This window comes from Wyeomyia smithii, chromosome 1 (assembly GCF_029784165.1).
Source record: "Wyeomyia smithii strain HCP4-BCI-WySm-NY-G18 chromosome 1, ASM2978416v1, whole genome shotgun sequence".
Classification (NCBI taxonomy): domain Eukaryota; kingdom Metazoa; phylum Arthropoda; class Insecta; order Diptera; family Culicidae; genus Wyeomyia; species Wyeomyia smithii.
The window spans coordinates 126,179,177-126,198,423 of NC_073694.1; the positions used below are offsets into that span (position 1 = coordinate 126,179,177).

The 19,247-nt window shown below is 40.1% G+C and overlaps 2 protein-coding genes across 3 annotated transcripts in view; one reads left to right on the forward strand and one right to left on the reverse strand.

Moving 5' to 3' along the window:
- The window catches only part of LOC129722889 (isocitrate dehydrogenase [NADP], mitochondrial-like), a 104,870-nt gene extending 101,164 nt beyond the window's left edge, over window positions 1-3,706 (reverse strand). The window contains exon 1 of the mRNA XM_055676837.1: window positions 3,586-3,706. The gene's annotated coding sequence lies outside the window, so the exon portion shown is untranslated. The remainder of the gene's footprint in view (window positions 1-3,585) is intronic.
- LOC129722774 (NAD(P) transhydrogenase, mitochondrial-like) overlaps window positions 2,772-19,247 on the forward strand; it is a 38,370-nt gene continuing 21,894 nt past the window's right edge. Inside the window, exons 1-3 of one of the 2 annotated variants that reach the window (XM_055676553.1) lie at window positions 2,772-2,912; window positions 10,386-10,537; window positions 10,604-10,715. In XM_055676553.1, the coding sequence (XP_055532528.1) occupies window positions 10,444-10,537; window positions 10,604-10,715 (206 nt within the window). In that variant the 5' untranslated portion in view covers window positions 2,772-2,912; window positions 10,386-10,443. Of the gene's footprint in view, window positions 2,913-10,306; window positions 10,325-10,385; window positions 10,538-10,603; window positions 10,716-19,247 lie in introns of those variants that run through there. The other variant, XM_055676630.1, reaches the window with a different exon arrangement.

Below are 19,247 nucleotides of genomic sequence, written 5' to 3' on the forward strand. Positions count from 1 at the left end.
AGTTAACTTCTCCATGGCGCCTCCCGACCCATCCGGATACGTCCGGAATAAGTCGATGCGTCCATCTACCCTTCACGGAATTGGACCATTCCTGCTGCCATCTGATCATCGAGAATGACCTTCTGGTGCCTCGTATACCCCTTGTGTCACGTTGATCGAAGCATTCTACGTCCTCCTTAATGGCTATGCTGATAGGCATCATGCCGGACAGGACGCAGATTGCGTCGTGTGACACTGTACGGTACGCGCTCACAACCCTCAGGCAAATGAGCCTGTAGGTACTTTCCAGTTTACGACGATGACTGTTGGTACCTAACGCTTTGGACCACGCTGGCCCACCATACTAAGTATGGACGAAACCACGCTGGCAAGAAGTTTACGCTTGCTGCCATATACCGCTGAGCTATTCGACATCATTCGAGATAGTCCTGCAGCGGCCGTTGAAGCCTCTTACAGGCATAGTCGACGTGATTCTTAAATGTGAGCTTATCGTCAACCATAACCCCTAAGAGCTTCAAGGAACGCCTTGAGGTAATGGTGCAGTCACCGACTCTGACCACCGCCTGTTGCTCTAATTTGCGGTTGTTCACAACCGTAACCTCCGTTTTATGGTGCGCTAACTCCAGTTTCCTAGAGTGCATCCAGTCTTCGTATGCAGTGCGCGGCCGTCAACTCGACCTCTTCGATCGACTCGCCGTAGACCTCTAGCGTGATGTCGTCTGCGAAACCGACGATCACAACCCCTACAGGGAACTTTAGTTTCAACACTCCGTCATACATGACATTCCACAACACCGGGCCCAGGATGGAACCTTGCGGTACCCCTGCGGTGATTGGGGCGCACTTCTGACCCTCCTCCGTGTTGTAAACTAGTACCCGATTCTGGAAATAATTTTCCAAAATCTTGTACAACGACACCGGTACGTGGATGCTCCTAAGCGCGAGCGCTATGGAGTCCCAACTGGCGCTATTGAATGCATTCTTCACGTCAAGCGTGACGATTGCGCAATAGCGAATGCCCCAACTCTTACGCTGGAGTGCTACCTCTGCCGCCTTGGTGACAGAGAGAATAGCATCCAGCATCCTTTCCGGAAGCCGAACTGGTTACCTGCCAGACCGTTTACACCCTCTGTGTACTTCACCAGTCTGTTGAGGATAATCCTCTCAAGCACCTTGCCCGTAGTGTCCAGCAGACAGATAGGTCTGTATGCCGATGGGTATATATATATATATATATATATATATATATATATATATATATATATATATATATATATATATATATATATATATATATATATATATATATATATATATATATATAATTTTAATTTAAGGAGTAAATGTAGAAATGAAGATAGAAAATTAAACTAACTGAAAATATGATTGTAGAAACTACGAAAAATATAGTTCAGCAGGTGGGACTTTGTGACGCAAGTCGATGTTGCTGCTGGTAGAGATGGCAACTTACTGGCACGTTTCTATCTCTCACACAGAGAAGTCATTCCAACTTCCACTGAGGGTGTTGAAACAATAGCCAGCTATAAATAATAGTCTCTACTGAGTAAATGTACGAAGTGCGAGAATTGGATAAGCGATACAAAACTCGATTCTAGAACTACGTCTTTAACGTTCTGCGGTGGTGTAACGGGAACACATCTGACCGGAGATTGGAAGTTGTGGGTTCGAGTCCCACCTGCTGAACTATATTTTTCGTAGTTTCTACAATCATATTTTCAGTTAGTTTAATTTTCTATCTTCATTTCTACATTTACTCCTTAAATTAAAATTAAAAAATAGCATGACTTTGCTTAGAGTCGGAAAAAGTAAAGTATATATATATATATATATATATATATATATATATATATATATATATATATATATATATATATATATATATATATATATATATATATATATATATATATATATATATATATATATATATATATATATATATATATATATATATATATATATATATTTATATATTACACTGTAAGTTTTGAGCAAAACTGAAATGCGGAATTGTTATCCGGGCAAAGTAATCTGTTTTGTGCAGCTTTATGCCATGTCTATGCCGTGAAGTTCACGACAACGAAAACGAAATTAGCGCGGGGTTTGTTCCAACCTGAGCTACCAGTGGAGCGTGTATTAGTGATTGCGGTGATAACAGTCAATACACTAGAGAGAGCTGAGAGATTGCTTATTTGTTATTTGTGTAAAGTCTTAGGTATACGAAGCGTATCAAAATAAAACACTCTCCACAGTACGTATCCCTCTCGCAGCGTTGCCAGATATACAAACTTCCTGCTGTCTCATGTATAGTAAATTTCATTTTTTATGATATTTTTGTGCATAAGTGAGTAGTAAGCACGAATTTTGAAGAAATTTAGATTGAAAGTCAAATTATAAGAGGTCACTGCATCATTACATTGTATTTTTGGAAGTTCTGTATATAGTATGAAAATCGCTGATCTGGCGTTGTCTAGACGATGTAGCTATGTAGTTACTTAACGGGAAAAATGTGGACGTGACAATACTGCTCCTTCTATACACAGGCATACTAAGAGCACGAGCAAAACTCACGAGAAGTACACCAATACTGTTGGAGCTCTATTATATGTTGATTGCAAACGAAGGCGGTTTGTTTTTTCATTCAAGCTTCCTAGGAGTCCTGTGGTGCGTACGCAATACGCCTCAGTCGAGTACAGTGACTCTCTGAGGAGACATTTGCCGGTTGCATTTATTCGGCATTGTTCAGATCCGCGAAGTCGTGTTCTTTTGTTTCCCGCGCAGCTAATTTGTATCAGAAATTTTAATTGTCGCTTTGTATATGTTATTATCACAGAGATCCGGTTCAGAAAAGCCGCATGCAATTACTTCGAGCCTTTTTGTATATTTAAAAGGTAACGTACTATGAGTTAAATCGTATTCAAAATGCCTATATGAAGATTTCAAGTGAAGGAAATCTAGATGAAAATGTCGTGAAGATGCACTTGGTATTATTGCTGATTAAAATAACTTCACATCACCAGAGCATTGCCGTTGTGTGTATTAGTGAATTAGTATTATAGTGAACTGATTTAGAAAATTTTCATTCAATAATAACTGATTAATCGACCAGCAGTAAAAATAACGCGTATGGTTTAGAGTTTCGATGTTTTATCATTATTTGTTCGCTGACCGCCTTGATAATGATGGAGTAGCTGGAACTGCTGCATAGAAGAAATTCCACGCATAATCAGCCAGCCGCTATTTCGATTTCAATGAAACTTTGTATTTATGTTGGCTACCTAATATTGCATTTTTACTTTTAACATTATGCTATCGGGGAAGAATTTTAATCACTACTAGAAAATTGATAATCTCTCGCGTTTTGTAGTTGTTGGCCTTTTTATGAATACATACATGCAAAAAGAAGAATAACACGCAAATGTTTTGGAATAAAATTCCAAAAATATGGTTGTTTTACAAAGCTTTATGTTAAAATTATTCATATTTCAATGTTCGCAAATACGATGGGTAATGTCAGTTATTTGAAGAAACAAAAGAAATGTTTTATCTAAATCTTTTCATTACCTTTTTAAAAGTTGAATAGTTGTAATCATATACCAAACTAACTCACAAAATTTTAGTTCTGTGCAAAATACTACGTTTTGGCCTTTCTCCTAGAAAGGTATAGCAATCACTGGCAAAACCGAAGATATAAAAGTGGTCCAGAGGGCCGTGTCTTCAATGAATCACTCGACTCAGTTCGACGAGCTGAGCATTTTTTGTATGTGTGTGTCTATGTGCAACTTTTCATTCTCACTCACTTTACTCAGAGATGCATAGTTTTTATCAGAATTGCATAGTTGTCGCAAAGACCCTATTAAATTTTAATAATTAAATTAACAATTTTGGCGAAAACTTCACAGTAAACCATTTTTAAAGCGAAAATCTTCCAGTTTCTATTGTGTATGACTCTCTGCAAACCTCAACTAGAATCCGCCCAGAAGGTAGTGGGAAACTGGCAAGAGTAGTGGACAGAAAAGAACTTCTTCCGTTTTGTCTTAATCATGTTTCAAGCCTAGTGGTTTGGCTATCAATCAAAATGTATACCAGAATGAATGTTTGTGCAACGTCATGAATCCATTTCTTCCAAAACACCATACCGATGAAAGGTATGTAAAATTATAACTCGACTTATTGTACCCCAAATACGCAATTAACCAATCTTCTTCAGTGTCGTCCAATCGGAGATTTCCTTGGAGCTTTGAGTTCCTTCGGTGCAAAAATAACTGGAGATCAACGGATTGCGAACGGTTGATCGGTAGAATCAAGAGATGCATCCGATAAGCGGATGTACGTTGAAGGCCGTACGACGCTCTTGTTCCGGCATCATAAGAAAGCTTCGTCAGAAGGCCGGTAATGGACCTTTCTCAAATATTCAACATTTTTTGTTGGATCATAATGAATGTATCTTCAGAAAAAATAAATCAGTTTTTCTCTAAGTTCATCCATCTTTTTTGACAGCAGTAGAAAAAAATCCAAATTTTTAGTTGTCACCCGTAATAATCCAGTCCAACCTAAATATGGGTACAGTAACGTTTCAATTATACCATGATCAAAAAAAATTTGACGTCATATATTTGGAACATATTAATTTCATGTTATTTGCATGTGTTAATGTATGTTCATATGTGTTTGAGTTTTATGTTTTAAATGTTACTATACCAGTTTCACTGTTGGCTACCAAAAATTTGTAATTTAGAGTGAAAAATAAATCCAGCAAATCAAGGAGTATTTTTATTCTAAAAATTGAAGTGTGTGTAAATCTAATTAAATAAATAATAAGTTCGAATGAGAAAGGCTGGGTCTCACAGCTAGGTGGAATAGTTTGGGTTTTTTAATTGATCAGTTGCTGATGAGTAATGAAAATTTCATTTTGGTAAAGTGTTATTTTGGTCGTATTATATATTGCGATAATAGTTGCGGTTTAAAGTAAAACTAAATTTATTATCGGACTTAAAATGGGGTGGCGCGAAACGATTGAAGTTTTGATTTTTTGAAATCCGAAAATTCACCCATCAAAATCAATTTCGGTTAATTAAAATTTCGGTTTTCGAAAAAAAATTGTTACTGGTTTAAAAATATTTGAAACGATCTGGTGTGATATAACTATTTTTCCTAGTCGGTTTTTCAATTGCGGAAGTTGGAATTCGGAAAATCTAGAGCTTGTAGAATAGTATACACTATAAATAGCACCAAATACATTATATTTCATTAGGGTGGTTCATTCAGTTCATTTTAATTCCAGAGAGTCGTTTTTTTTTTAAATCTATAATATAAAGACACCTTGTTGTGATTATTGCCATGCTGTTATTCTAGGTATTATTATTCTAGTTTTTATAGAATTTGCGTTAAACATTGGTAGAACAGCAGTGGGGAAAGTAATTTAATATAATTTTATTATTATATATTAACGCTAAATTATAAATCTCAATATGCGACCGTCATGAGCTTTTGAACTTCGCAATGTGTGCAAAACCTCAACAAAAGATTTGAGAATGCGCAAAAAATTATTCGACCATTTTTTGATTCGAATGAAACCTTGAAACGTATTTGACTTAGCTGAATTAGCTGCTCTCTTCTATTATAACTTTCGATTAGACCGGTCACTATACCCGCGTGTGCAAATAAACCTCGCTAAATATAATTTATATTAGGGAGCTCCGCAGCCGCAAGGTTACAGAGTCCGCTCTGATAAGCGGGTGGTCACTAAAATAGGGTAACAAAGTTTTTGGTGAAAAGTCCAGTATGGATAAATGGAAAACATTTTTTAAACCAACATTTTCAACAGTACATATTGCGCGGGTAAAATGGACAGCCCATAGTGGTGGGAAAAAATGTGAAAATTTACAAATAAAATTCTAGAAGCTTTGTGTTTATATCAGAAAAACAAAATAGTGAACCTGGATCGATGAACAGATGGCCGCGGCGAAATGTGCTGTTGAATGTGGAATGTCCGTAAAACAAGTTTCCATTTCCATATATTGTTATTTTTTTTCTTCATCTATAGTTTATTTGACACGGCACAAATACAATTCAATGTTTAACGGCGCCAATTATATCTGGTAGCTTACTTTCTAAAGTATCTTAATAACTAAAAGCAAATTTTTTATCCTCGCTGCCGACTACGAGCTGAAACTAAATTTAACTTAAAGCTAGAATATTTTGCATTAAAAGCACAGGTTTGCTGTTTGATGGTTTTCATTGCCATAGGTAAGCAGCATAATAAATTTGTTCCGCTGCTGGGCCAAGATATTACGGACTGGCATATTGGGTTGTTTCCATCGGGCCTTGAGAGTATCGTGCGGGTCTGATTGCTGTTTCGGATCCGGGGTCTTAACGTGTTCTTGTCGTTTGGTTGGATGTAGGCGGAAGGGGGTAGGACTAAACTGGGGCGTGGATGGATTTCAGGAAAACGTATATAAGGGACATGTAGGATAGGTCACGGCTCGCCAAGACATCACGAACAGGAACAGCCGGCTGCCTACCTTCGGCCTGCAGGGAAGCTATTAATCTAGACCTGGCGTCACGGTGTACAGGGCATGACCAAACAACGTGCTCTATGTCGTGATAACCTTCACCACAGGCACAGATACCACTCTCCCCGAGCCCAACACGACGGAGATGCGCGTCAAATCTATAGTGATTGGACATAAGCCGGGACATCACGCAAATGAAATCCCGACCTACATCCAACCCCTTGAACCACGGGTTCGTCGATACCTTGGGGATTATGGAATGTAACCACCTTCCCAGTTCCCCCTTGGTCCAAGAATTTTGCCAACTGATGATCGTATTCTGACGTACAAGTGCGAAAAATTCATTAAAAGCAATTGGTCTTTCATAAATATCACCGTTTGTTGCGCCCACCTTAGCCAAAGAGTCCGCTTTCTCATTACCCGGTATCGAGCAGTGAGAAGGGACCCACGCTAAGGTAATCTGAGTAGATTTTTCGGATAAAGCACTCAGATGTTCCCGTATTTTCCCCAGGAAATACGGAGAGTGCTTAACATCTTTCATCGATCGGAGAGCCTCAATGGAACTGAGACTGTCCGTAAAGATGAAATAATGGTCCGTGGGCATTTTTTCGATAATCCCTAGGGTGTACTGAATTGCAGCTAATTCTGCGACGTAAACAGAAGCAGGATTATCGAGCTTATGGGAGACGGTTAAATTGTTATTGAAGATACCGAAGCCAGTGGACCCATCAAGAAGTGATCCGTCAGTGTAGAACATATTGTTGCAGTTGATGTTTCGATATTTATTGGAAAAAATTTTAGGGATCTGCTGCACGCGTAAATGATCCGGGATTCCACGAGTTTCTTCTATCATGGATGTATCGAAAAACACAGTAGAATCAGAAGTATTTGATAAGTCGACACGATTCGGAATATTCGAAGAAGGGTTAATATTTTGGGACATGTGATTGAAATACAATGTCATAAAACGGGTTTGAGAATTAAGTTCGATTAACCTTTCAAAATTTTCAATCACGGGACGGTTCAAGACCTCACATTTGATTAGAATACGAGAAGACAGGCTCCAGAAGCGGTTTTTCAATGGTAGTACTCCAGCTAAGATCTCCAAACTCATCGTATGGGTCGATTGCATGCAACCCAAGGCGATACGCAAACAACGATATTGTATTCGCTCCAGTTTGATCAAATGTGTGTTTGCTGCGGAGCGGAAGCAGAAACACCCGTACTCAATAACAGACAGTATCGTTGTTTGGTAAAGCCTTATAAGGTCTCCTGGGTGGGCTCCCCACCATTGTCCGGTTATTGTACGAAGAAAATTCACTCTTTGTTGACATTTTTTCATCAGATACCTCACGTGACAACCCCAGGTGCCTTTAGAGTCGAACCAGACACCAAGATATTTGTGTACCAAAACCTGATAAATCGTTTCACCCATTAATTGTGTTTGAAGCTGAGCAGGTTCATGCTTCCTAGAAAAAACTACTATCTCAGTCTTCTCCGGAGAGAATTCGATACCTAGCTGTAAAGCCCAAGCAGACAAATTGTCCAAGGTATCTTGCAATGGTCCTTGCAAATCGGCAGCTTTGGCTCCTGTAACAGAGATTACACTGTCGTCTGCAAGTTGTCTTATCGTGCATGAATTTGCCAGACATTCATCGATGTCATTTACATAAAAGTTGTAAAGAAGGGGGCTTAAACATGAGCCCTGGGGAAGACCCATGTAGCTAATGCGAAAAGTTGCCAAATCGCCGTGCGTAAAATGCATGTGCTTTTCGGACAACAAATTGTGCAAAAAATTGTTCAAAATTGGAGAAAATCCTTGTCGGTGAAGTTTACCCGAAAGAATGTCAATAGAAACGGAATCAAAAGCCCCCTTAATGTCCAAGAACGCAGACGCCATTTGTTCTTTGCGAGCATACGCCAGCTGAATATCTGTTGAAAGCAACGCAAGACAATCATTCGTCCCTTTGGCGCGGCGGAAGCCAAATTGAGTATCTGATAGTAGACCATTTGATTCGACCCAATGGTCTAAACGACGGAGTATCATTTTTTCCATCAATTTCCGGATACAGGATTGCATTGCAATCGGCCTATAAGAGTTGTAATCAGAAGCTGGTTTCCCTGGTTTTTGGATGGCGATCACCTTCACTTGCCTCCAATCCTGCGGTACAATGTTTTGCTCCAGGAACTTATTGAACAAGTTCAACACGCGCCTCTTTGCATTGCCGGGTAGATTCTTCAACAAGTTGAATTTGATTCTATCTAACCCAGGTGCGTTATTGTTACAGGACATGAGGGCAACTGAAAATTCTGCCATCGTAAAAGGTGATTCTATCGCGTCGTGACCCGGAGACGCATCGCGAACAATGTTTTGCTCAGGAACAGAGTCCGGACATACTTTCCTGGCAAAATCAAATATCCACCGACTTGAAGACTCCTCGCTTTCGTTGACCGTTACGCGATTCCGCATTCTTCGGGCTGTGTTCCAAAGAGTGCTCATCGATGTCTCCCTCGACGTCTCGTTCACGAACCGACGCCAATATCCGCGTTTCTTTGCTTTAGCCAGGCTTTTAAGCTTGGTATTAAGCTCCGAATACCGTATATAGTCGTCGGGTATACCTCCCTTCTGGTAGGCCTTAAACGCGTCGGATCTTTGCGTGTAGACATCGGAGCACTCTTGGTCCCACCACGGAGTGGGAGGCCGCTCTTTGATCGTTACGCCGGGATATTTCTTCGTTTGGGCTTGCAACGCGGCGTCGAGAATCAAACCCGCGAGGAGGTTGTATTCTTCAAGTGGTGGATGATGTTGAATCGACTCGACCGCTTTTGAAATCATTTCCTCGTATAACTTCCAATCGACATTCCGTGTGAGGTCATACGGAATGTCAATTGGTCGCATGCGAGTTGACCCGTTATTAATTGAAATAAGAATAGGCAAATGGTCGCTACCGTGAGGATCGAGGATTACCTTCCATGTGCAATCCAACCGTAGCGACGTCGAACATAAGGATAGATCCAAAGCGCTTGGGCGCGCTGGAGGTTTCGGGATACGTGTCATTTCACCGTTGTTTAAAATAGTCATGTCGAAGTCATCGCAAAGGTTATAGATTAAAGAGGAGCGGTTATCATTGTATGGGGAACCCCAAGCCACGCCATGAGAGTTGAAGTCTCCCAAAATCAAACGTGGCGAGGGTAGAAGTTCTATTAAATCAAAGAGCAGCCGTTGCCCAACCTGTGCTCTGGGAGGAATATATATTGAGGCAATACAAAGCTCTTTACCTTGTATTGTCATATATATTGTTATTGATTCTACGACAAACGGTGAAAAATAAATTGTTGGTGAATGCATAACTGTGTCACGTGTTATGGAACAAAATTGTACTCCCAGTTAAGCGATAATTAATTTTCATGCTCAAGGTTCATATTACCACCTCCTTATGTTCATTTTTCACTCAAAAAAGTCGTTTAAAAAAAACTCAGGAAAACCTAAAAATACTACATTCGAGTACTTCTACTCATTTGTTGTATCAATCGTTAGTGCACGATAAACACATAGACACATCGTTAGAGCGCGATAGACACATGCTTGAGTGTTTAATTGTGGAGAAAATGAGCTTGGGGTGTCCATTTTATTGCCCCTTCCCCTACGGTATTCAAAAAAAATCCGAATGGTTTGACTCGACACATGTGACTTCATTTTCAATGGCGCTTCAAAGTCTACTTTTTTGGAATTTTACATGCTCTTATCTGGCGTCGCGTGTTCATGAAAGATTATGCAAAAGGTGAACGTAAGTTCAATATCGCTGTTACTGCTAATGATTTTCATTCTGTTTTTTTTTTTACATACAGGAGATTGATACTTTTTGTGCCACCAGAGACTGATAACATTGATAACAGCTGACTTGAAATGACGCGTGGTGTTTTGCGGTTGTGTGCATTCGGAGGCGAATCGATATTACAACTTCCTAAGGCTAAGGCACATCCCCTGCGTTTGTTCTCATGTAATATTCACATATATTGAGAACAGGAGTGAAAACGATTATGGGTAACTATACTTTTTGTTACAGATAGTGTCCGTGTTACACAGAAAGACAGCAAAACAGCATCTGCTGCAGTTGGAATTCCATATAAGAACCTAATAGTAGGTGTCCCAAAGGAAAGGTGGATTAATGAGAGACGGTATGGAAATTAGATCTAAATATTAATTTGATTAAATGCTCATTAAACGAACATGAAAACTTCTCATGTACGCCCAAAATGATATTTGTTGTTGCTAATATAATTATGTAGGGTAGGGGAGGGTTATTTTGGTTTACTGTTATGTTCGGCCCATTCTCAGCTTTTTCAGTTTCATTCACCTGCACAAATAATTTACTATTCAATATCACGTTGCTCACTAATTTTATGCAGCATCCTACTCGGCCGAAGAATTAGAAGCTGTTGCATATGGAGAATCACCAAGGGTCACAGGTTAAAAACTTCGCTGGTATATTGTTATTTTACTAGCGGTAATCCAAAATTTATTTTTAGAGGGAAACTACATGACCCTCAATGCATATTTCTAGAGAAATCTGTTATATTGCACATTATATCACTAACTAATTTAAGAATGACAAAAGATTGCCAGTAACTTAACCGAGAATCATATTTCGACCGTAAGCACGAGAGCATGAAATCATTTACAATAATACTAATAAAAGGAAACCATTTTATTTCCTGTATGGACTTCCTCACCACGACCATAATAGTTGATCTATATCTCAATATGTATTCTGTGTAGCAACACCGGCTAATGTGAAGCATCATGCTTATTTTTCATCTGTGCTTGTGTGTCACATGATTTTACCCTTCCTTTTACACGATAACTACTCTACTATATCAAGCCCCGTTGTTCGTGTCAAATATCTCCAATTGTAATTCTCTGTAGAAGTTTCGCTGTGCGTCCTTCTGGTCAATTTTATTATGAGAAGGACTTATTTTTGCTTAATATCGCCAATTATAAACTACCTGGTGAAGTTTCGTAATGCGTCCTTCTGGACAGTTCAATTTATAAAAGGGACTTATTTTGTTAAGAGGAAGTCACACAGAATTTAACGTAAAGGAAGGGTAAGTGTTTGGGGAGCCTAAGGATAAATCCACGCTTAAGTCCTTTGTTGACCTCGAATGGCATGATTCTAATTAGATTCGAACTCACAACTATCCACTTGCAGCTACGCAGCTCTCCTAATGAAACCATACTCACACGATATATTTGGGAGATGTATTGGTAGCCCGGATTCATCACACCCATTGATCACTTGTTTTTGTCTTCAGAGATACAATCAAACTCTTACAAAACTAAATAATTGATTAAAACATGATCTTATAATTAGAGACAGTGGTAATTCGCAGCAAAAACAATTAAAAATTCGCGGGTGGCAAAATGAAAAATATTCGAAATTCGCGGTTATTTCGCGGCAACCTTCTTCTCAGGAAAACCCAAAACAAAGTAATTTTTTTTGGTAGAAACGACGAAATCGAACGATTTTTTTGGTAGAAACGACGAAAGCAGTTGGTTTTATTTAATTTAATATACGGTAATTTAACCGTACGATTCATGATTTCTTTGCATTACTAGCAAAAAGTACAAACTGTGTCAAGTTAGTGTCGGCAGGTATTAATTAAGTTTTACTGGCTTAAGGAATTCATTTTCCTATCTCAATCCCATGTAAAATTCAGGCACTGAATTAGGAAATTAAATTTCTTCTGGTAGCTAGTACGCAGCTAAAAAGAAATCATAAACCGAAAGGGAAAACAAAGTTCACTTACCACTGACATTATTCAGGTACTGAAAGTGCCAGGCAGTTGGTTGGTCGTCTCACACCCAGCGATGCCAGATTGGAAGACATTAGCCTACATTCAAAATATTTTTCACGTTATAGTTACCGGAAAAGTTACGTGAATATTTTCCACTATCGTTTTCTAGTAGATTCTACGTGATTGTTATTTGAGTTCATCATGACCTGGTGAGATGAATTATCCTTTGAACGACGAATTTGCATACCTGAGTGATTTATTATGCAACATATTTTGATAAATTCTAAAACCCGTTCCCTAGCTCATAAAAATTAGAGAAATAATGGAAAATTGTACATTTCGTAAAACGTGATTGCTATCAGATATCACTCAGGTATGCAAATTCGCCAATTCGTAAATGAATGGAACAACATAAAAACTGATAAATATTACGACATTCTCGGAAATTGTTATTGTCCGCTGCAGCTGTTTTCGTTCAGGTAACTCTTCCACCTTTGAACAGAAGCTGTGTGAAACCTGTAAGCTCAAGTCTCGAGTTTAGTAGGATTTTTCGAAAATTCACTTATTTGCAAGCCATCCAGAAATTCTGTTTTATGTTCAGAATCAGATAACAGCTTCGCCGTTTTGATTTCTGGTTACTTTCGCACAGAGAATTCACGCGATACATCCTGTTTGACGATGTTAAGTTCACGTAGATGGTACGTGATTAACCATAGTATGCATGAGATTTTCACGTAGATGTTATGTTTGTCACATAAATCATGCAAAATGACAGAAAATAAACAAATATAGGAACTTTCACGTATTAATAACGTGAAAAATATTTTGAATGTATGATTTTTTTTTAAAATAGTTTATTTGACACGGCACGATACAATTTATGTTTAACTGAGCCAAGTACATTTTTTTTAAATTCTAAATTAGCAGGGAAAAGAGGGAGGCCTTTTCTTTATTCTCGCGGCCGACTACGAGCTAGTGGGGATTTAAGGTGAGAGGAGGGGTGTTACAATTTTGTTTTTAACTATTTTATATTACAGAATGTATTCATTTGTACGTGGCTAACCAGTGATGTTCTATTTGAGCAGTTTTGGTCTGAGGTGTCTGCGTAACATAGAGATGCCGAGTCTTCGTTTTAGTGTCTCCAGCCGGGTGTATCATTCTCTTTCAGTTTGTAACAGAAATTGTATTCTAGCAAATGGATAAAAGAAATCAAATTTTAATGCCAGCATTTTTTATAAACCCGTATAGCTGTGTCATGTACTGGAGATCACCGCTTCCCAGAATGTCTCTAACGGGTACGTTCGGTTGTTCTTCTCGGGCCCGAAGGGAATCTATAAGCTCAGACCTAACACCACAGTATTCGGTACACGACCAAACAACATGCTCGATGTCGTGGTAGCCATCGCCACAAACGCAGTGATTACTGTCTACAAGCCCTATACGAAAGAGATGCGTGTTTAACGTGTAGTGATTGGACATAAGTCTGGACATCACGCGAATGAAGTCCCGACCTACATCCAACCCCTTGAACCATGCTTTCGTCGATACCTTAGGAAAAATGGAATGTAGCCACCGTCCCAGTTCATCTGAGTTCCATGATGATTGCCAACTGTTGAGTGTTCTCTGACGCAAAATGCTATAAAATTCATCATAAGCAATTGGTCTTTCATAAATATCGCCATCAATAGCACCCACCTTAGCTAAAGAGTCAGCCTTTTCGTTACCCGGAATCGAGCAATGAGAAGGGACCCACGCTAAGGTAACCCGGTAATTTTTATCTGTTAAAGCACTTAAAAACCGCCGTATTTTCCCCAGGAAATACGGGGTGTGCTTCACAGGCTTCATTGATCGCAGAGCCTCAATGGCACTGAGACTATCTGTGAAGATGAAGTAGTGGTCTATGGGTAGGGTTTCGATGATTCCAAGAGAGTACTGAATAGCAGCAAGTTCTGCGACGTACACGGAAGCAGGAGCACCGAGTTTGTAGGAGGCGGTAAAATTTTCGTGGAAAACACCGAAGCCAGTGGACTCATCTAGATAAGATCCGTCAGTGTAAAACCTTTTATCATAACTAACATGTTTAAACTTATTGGAAAAAATCTTAGGGATCTCTTGGGGTCGCAATTGATCCGGGATACCAGAAATGTCTTGTTTCATGGTGGTGTCGAAGAATATAGCATTATTAGAAGTATCTAAAAGTGCGACATTGGAGGAATCGTATGAAGAAGGATTAATATCTTGAGCCATATAGTCAAAATATAAAGTCATAAATCTGGATTGAGATTGAAGGTCGACCAACCTCTCGAAATTTTCAATTACTAATGGGTTCATAACTGTGCATCGAATTAGCAACCGGTAAGAGAGATTCCAAAAACGATGTTTCAACGGAAGAATACCCGCTAATACTTCAAGACTCATCGTATGGGTCGACTGCATGCAACCCAAGGCAATACGCAAACAACGATATTGTATTCTCTCTAATTTTATAATATGTGTGTTCGCGGCGGAGCGAAAGCAGAAACAGCCGTACTCAAGAACTGACAATATCGTTGTTTGGTATAACCTTAGAAGGTCTCCTGGGTGAGCACCCCACCAAGTTCCGGTAATCGTACGAAGAAAATTAATCCTCTGTTGGCATTTTTGTGTCAGATATCTAATATGACAAGCCCAGGTGCATTTAGAGTCGAACCAGACCCCGAGATATTTAGCGACTAAAACCTGAGAGATCGTTTTACCCGTTAGAAGGAGCTGCAGCTGAGCTGGGTTATGCTTCCTAGAAAAAACGACCAGCTCAGTTTTCTCCGGAGAGAATTCGATACCCAGCTTAAGAGCCCATTCAGACAAATTGTCTAAGGTATCTTGCAATGGTCCTTGCAGATCGCTAGCCTCGCTACCAGTAATGGATACAACGCTATCGTCTGCAAGTTGCCTTAGCGTGCATGAATTTGCAAGACATTCATCGATGTCATTGACGTAAAAATTATATAAGAGAGGACTTAAACATGAGCCCTGGGGGAGGCCCATGTAACTAATTCGGGAAGTTGTCGAATCGCCATGTGAGAAATACATATGCTTTTCTGACAACAAATTGAGCAAAAAGTTATTCAAATTTGGTGAAAGTCCCTGCGAATGAAGTTTCGCGCTTAAAACTTCTACAGAGACAGAGTCAAAAGCCCCCTTAATATCCATGAACGCAGAAGCCATTTGCTCTTTTCGAGCAAAGGCTAGTTGAATTTCAGTAGAAAGCAACGCTAGGCAATCGTTAGTCCCTTTGCCCCGGCGAAAGCCAAATTGAGTATCTGAAAGTAACCCGTTTGTTTCGACCCATTTGTCTAACCGTAAGAGGATCATTAATTTCCGGAGGCAAGAGAGCATCGCAATCGGCCTATATGAATTGTGATCAGAGGCAGGTTTCCCGGGTTTCCGAATAGCAATGCCTTTTACCTCCCTCCAGTCATGCGGAACAATATTTAGCTCAAGAAACTTGTTGAACAAATTCAACAAGCGTCTTTTTGCACAGTCGGGTAGATTCTTCAACAGGTTGAATTTTATTCTATCTAACCCTGGAGCCTTATTGTTGCACGACAGGAGAGCCATTGAAAATTCCAACATCGAAAATGGAGGCTCTTCCGTAGTTACTAATAACGCGTCGCGAAAGGTTTTCTGTTCCGGTACAGAGTCCGGACAGACCTTTTTGGCAAAATCGAGTATCCAGCGATCTGAATACTCCTCACTTTCATTCGAAACGTCACGGTTCCGCATGCGCCTGGCGGTATCCCAAAGAGTGCTCATCGCTGTTTCCCTCGACAACGCGTTTACGAACCGCCGCCAGTACCCGCGCTATTTCGCCTTTACTAAGCTCTTCATCTGCCTGCCCAGTGCCTCGTACTTTCGAAGCAGGTTGACAGTGCCGTACTCCCGGTAGTCCTTATACGCCGCGGACCTTCGCGCGTACAGCTCAGAGCACTCTTTGTCCCACCATTTGTTGGGAGGGCGCTGTCTAATCGTCACCCCGGGTATCGGTTTCGTCGGAGCTTGAGTCGCGGCGTCGATTATCAAGCCAGCTAAGAACGCGTATTCTTCCTCCGAAGGAAGTTCCTCGTGAGTCTCGATAGATTGCGCTATAATAGACTCATAACACTTCCAATCAATATTACGTGTAAGGTCGTAGGAAATATTGATTGGGTTCGGGGGAGGTGAACCATTAGCAATTGATATAACGATTGGAAGATGATCACTACCGTGGGGATCGTTGATTACTTTCCACTGGCAATCTAGCGCTAGTGATGTCGAGCAGAGGGATAGGTCAAGCACGCTTTCACGTGCTGGAGGATTAGGTACACGTGTCGCTTCCCCAGTATTCAAAACTGTCATATTGAAGTCGTCGATCAAGTTACAGATTAAAGAAGATCGGTTGTCGTCGTACAGCGACCCCCATAGCGAACAGTGAGAATTAAAATCTCCCAATATCAAAAAAGGCGCGGGAAGCAATTCTGTTATATCAGTGATATGCCTCTGTTCAATCCGCGCGGATGGAGGGATATATAACGAAACAAGGCATAGGTCTTTTCCATTCATATTCGTTTGAATGGCAACGACTTCAATATACGAGATCGAGGGGAGGTCGATTCGGAAGAAGGAATAGCACTTTTTAATCCCTAAAAGTACCCCTCCACCGTGTGAGTCTCGATCTCGACGAATAATGTTAAAATCGTGGAAATTGAGTTGATCGTTTGAATTGAGAAAGGTTGCACAGAGCGCAAATGCGTCACAATTGTATGTATTTATTAAATGGTGAAATAGATCGAATTTGGGGATGATACTTCTGCAATTCCACTGTAATACAGTGATAAAATTCCTAACCTCTTTCGCCGTATTAGTCATCGAAAGATATGATAGCTGAAATGAGGGGCCAAGTTGCTGCTAGTTGCTTCAAAAAGGTTTTCACTGTAGGAAGAAGGGCAAGAAGAACATTTTGTAGGGGATCTGGTATGTTGAATGTTTTAAATATCCAGTCCACAATATCAGAAAATTTTATGAACCCTGTTTCTTTTTTATCTTCTGATCGAGAAATGGGTGCACGAGGGGTTTTTGGTGCCCCAGGAAGCGGTGGGTACTCCTGGTTTGATTTAAAATTAAAACCGGGAGGTACTTGCTTCGGTTTTTCCTCACCGCTTCCTTTTTGTGTTGGTTTATTGGTCGTTCCGCTAGGGGTTATCTTGCGACCTTTGCGAGAAAGATTAGGAGAGTTGATCATTCTCCTCTTCCTAGATCCTTCTGGCATGGCATAAGAACACCCTTCGACGGGATCGTCAGGTGTACCCTCATCGGTTGGCAAGAAGGAAAAGATGCTTCCTGTCGAGGGTGGCTCAGCACTCTTCAGCATTTCTGCGAAAGAGCGCTTTGATCGTTCCTTGAGGGAACGCTTAATTTTTTCCTCGCGCTGTTTGTACGCGGGACACGCCGAAAGGTCATGCCGAGTTCCCTCGCAGTAAAGACACTTTTCAGTATCCTCACTGCAAGCGGTTTCAGCATGATTGCCTCCGCACTTGCTGCAGCGTGCCTTGTTGCAGCAGTAGGTGGCTGTATGACCTAACTGCTTGCAGTTTTGGCAATGCATGACCCGCGGTACGAACAGGCGTACAGGCAGACGAACCCTGTCCAAAGAGATGTAGTTCGGCAGTGCGGATCCGGCGAATGTTACACGGAAGGAATCCGAAGGGAAGAATTTCTTCTTCCCTTCTTCGATGGATACTGAATGCAATTGCTTGACATCCAGTATCTTTACATCTTGAATCAGGGGGTTCTTGAAGCAGCCAACCCCGTGACACAAAATGTCATCGACCGTGAGGCTTCCTTCGGTAACCACACCGTCGATCTCCACGTCCTTGGCAGGGATGTACACGCGGTACTCTCTCGTGAAGAGCTCGTAGCTAGCAATTGCGTTTGCTTGCTTCAAGCTACTCACAACAACTCGCAGTTTGTTCGGTCTAACCTTCGTAATTTCGGTTACGTCCGAAAACTGTTTTGCCAGGTCCTTGCCGATTTGAATAATATTTAGAGGCTTCTTTATGGACCTGAAGTAAACTACGAACGGACCTTTCGAAGCATCTGGGGAAGCTTTCACCCGTGTTGCCGGTACCCTTGGTACGGGGCTAGGTAGCGGGAGAGGTAGAGGGGAATTGATGGGGGAGATCTCAATCTCTTCCCCAATTGTTTCCACATCCAGGAATAGTTGCACCTGCATGTCGTCCATTTTGCGGGAGCGTTACGCTCTACCGCACACAAACGATAAATATTCGAATGTGGGGGGGGTCAAGTAGTTGCTATTAAATTTTAAAAACAATTTTTCAAACTACAATGGATCAAAATTAAAAAAAGGCAGTAATACTAATACTAATAACAATAGTAATAATAATAATAATAATAATAATAATAATAATAATAATAATAATAATAATAATAATAATAATAATAATAATAATAATAATAATAATAATAATAATAATAATAATAATAATAATAATAATAATAATAATAATAATAATAATTATAATAATAATAATAATAATAATAATAATAATAATAATAATAATAATAATAATAATAATAATAATAATAATAATAATTATAATAATAACAATAATAATAATAATATTAATAATAATGATAAAAATCCTAAAGTGAATACTTCACCGAACGTCTAAGTCACGACCTCACGGCTGATAGTAGAATTAATCGAGCGTCTCCGCAGAACAAACAATGACGATCCAGCTTCGTGTTGTGACACAGTGGCCGTATCCTACACGCGACCTTGTAGATGCCACTTGTAGTTGACTTCCACTCGCTCGATCGTATGGTGGTCCGTGCTGCTAGCGGGGTAACAGCGGTGCGGGAGAATTATTCTTGCTGATA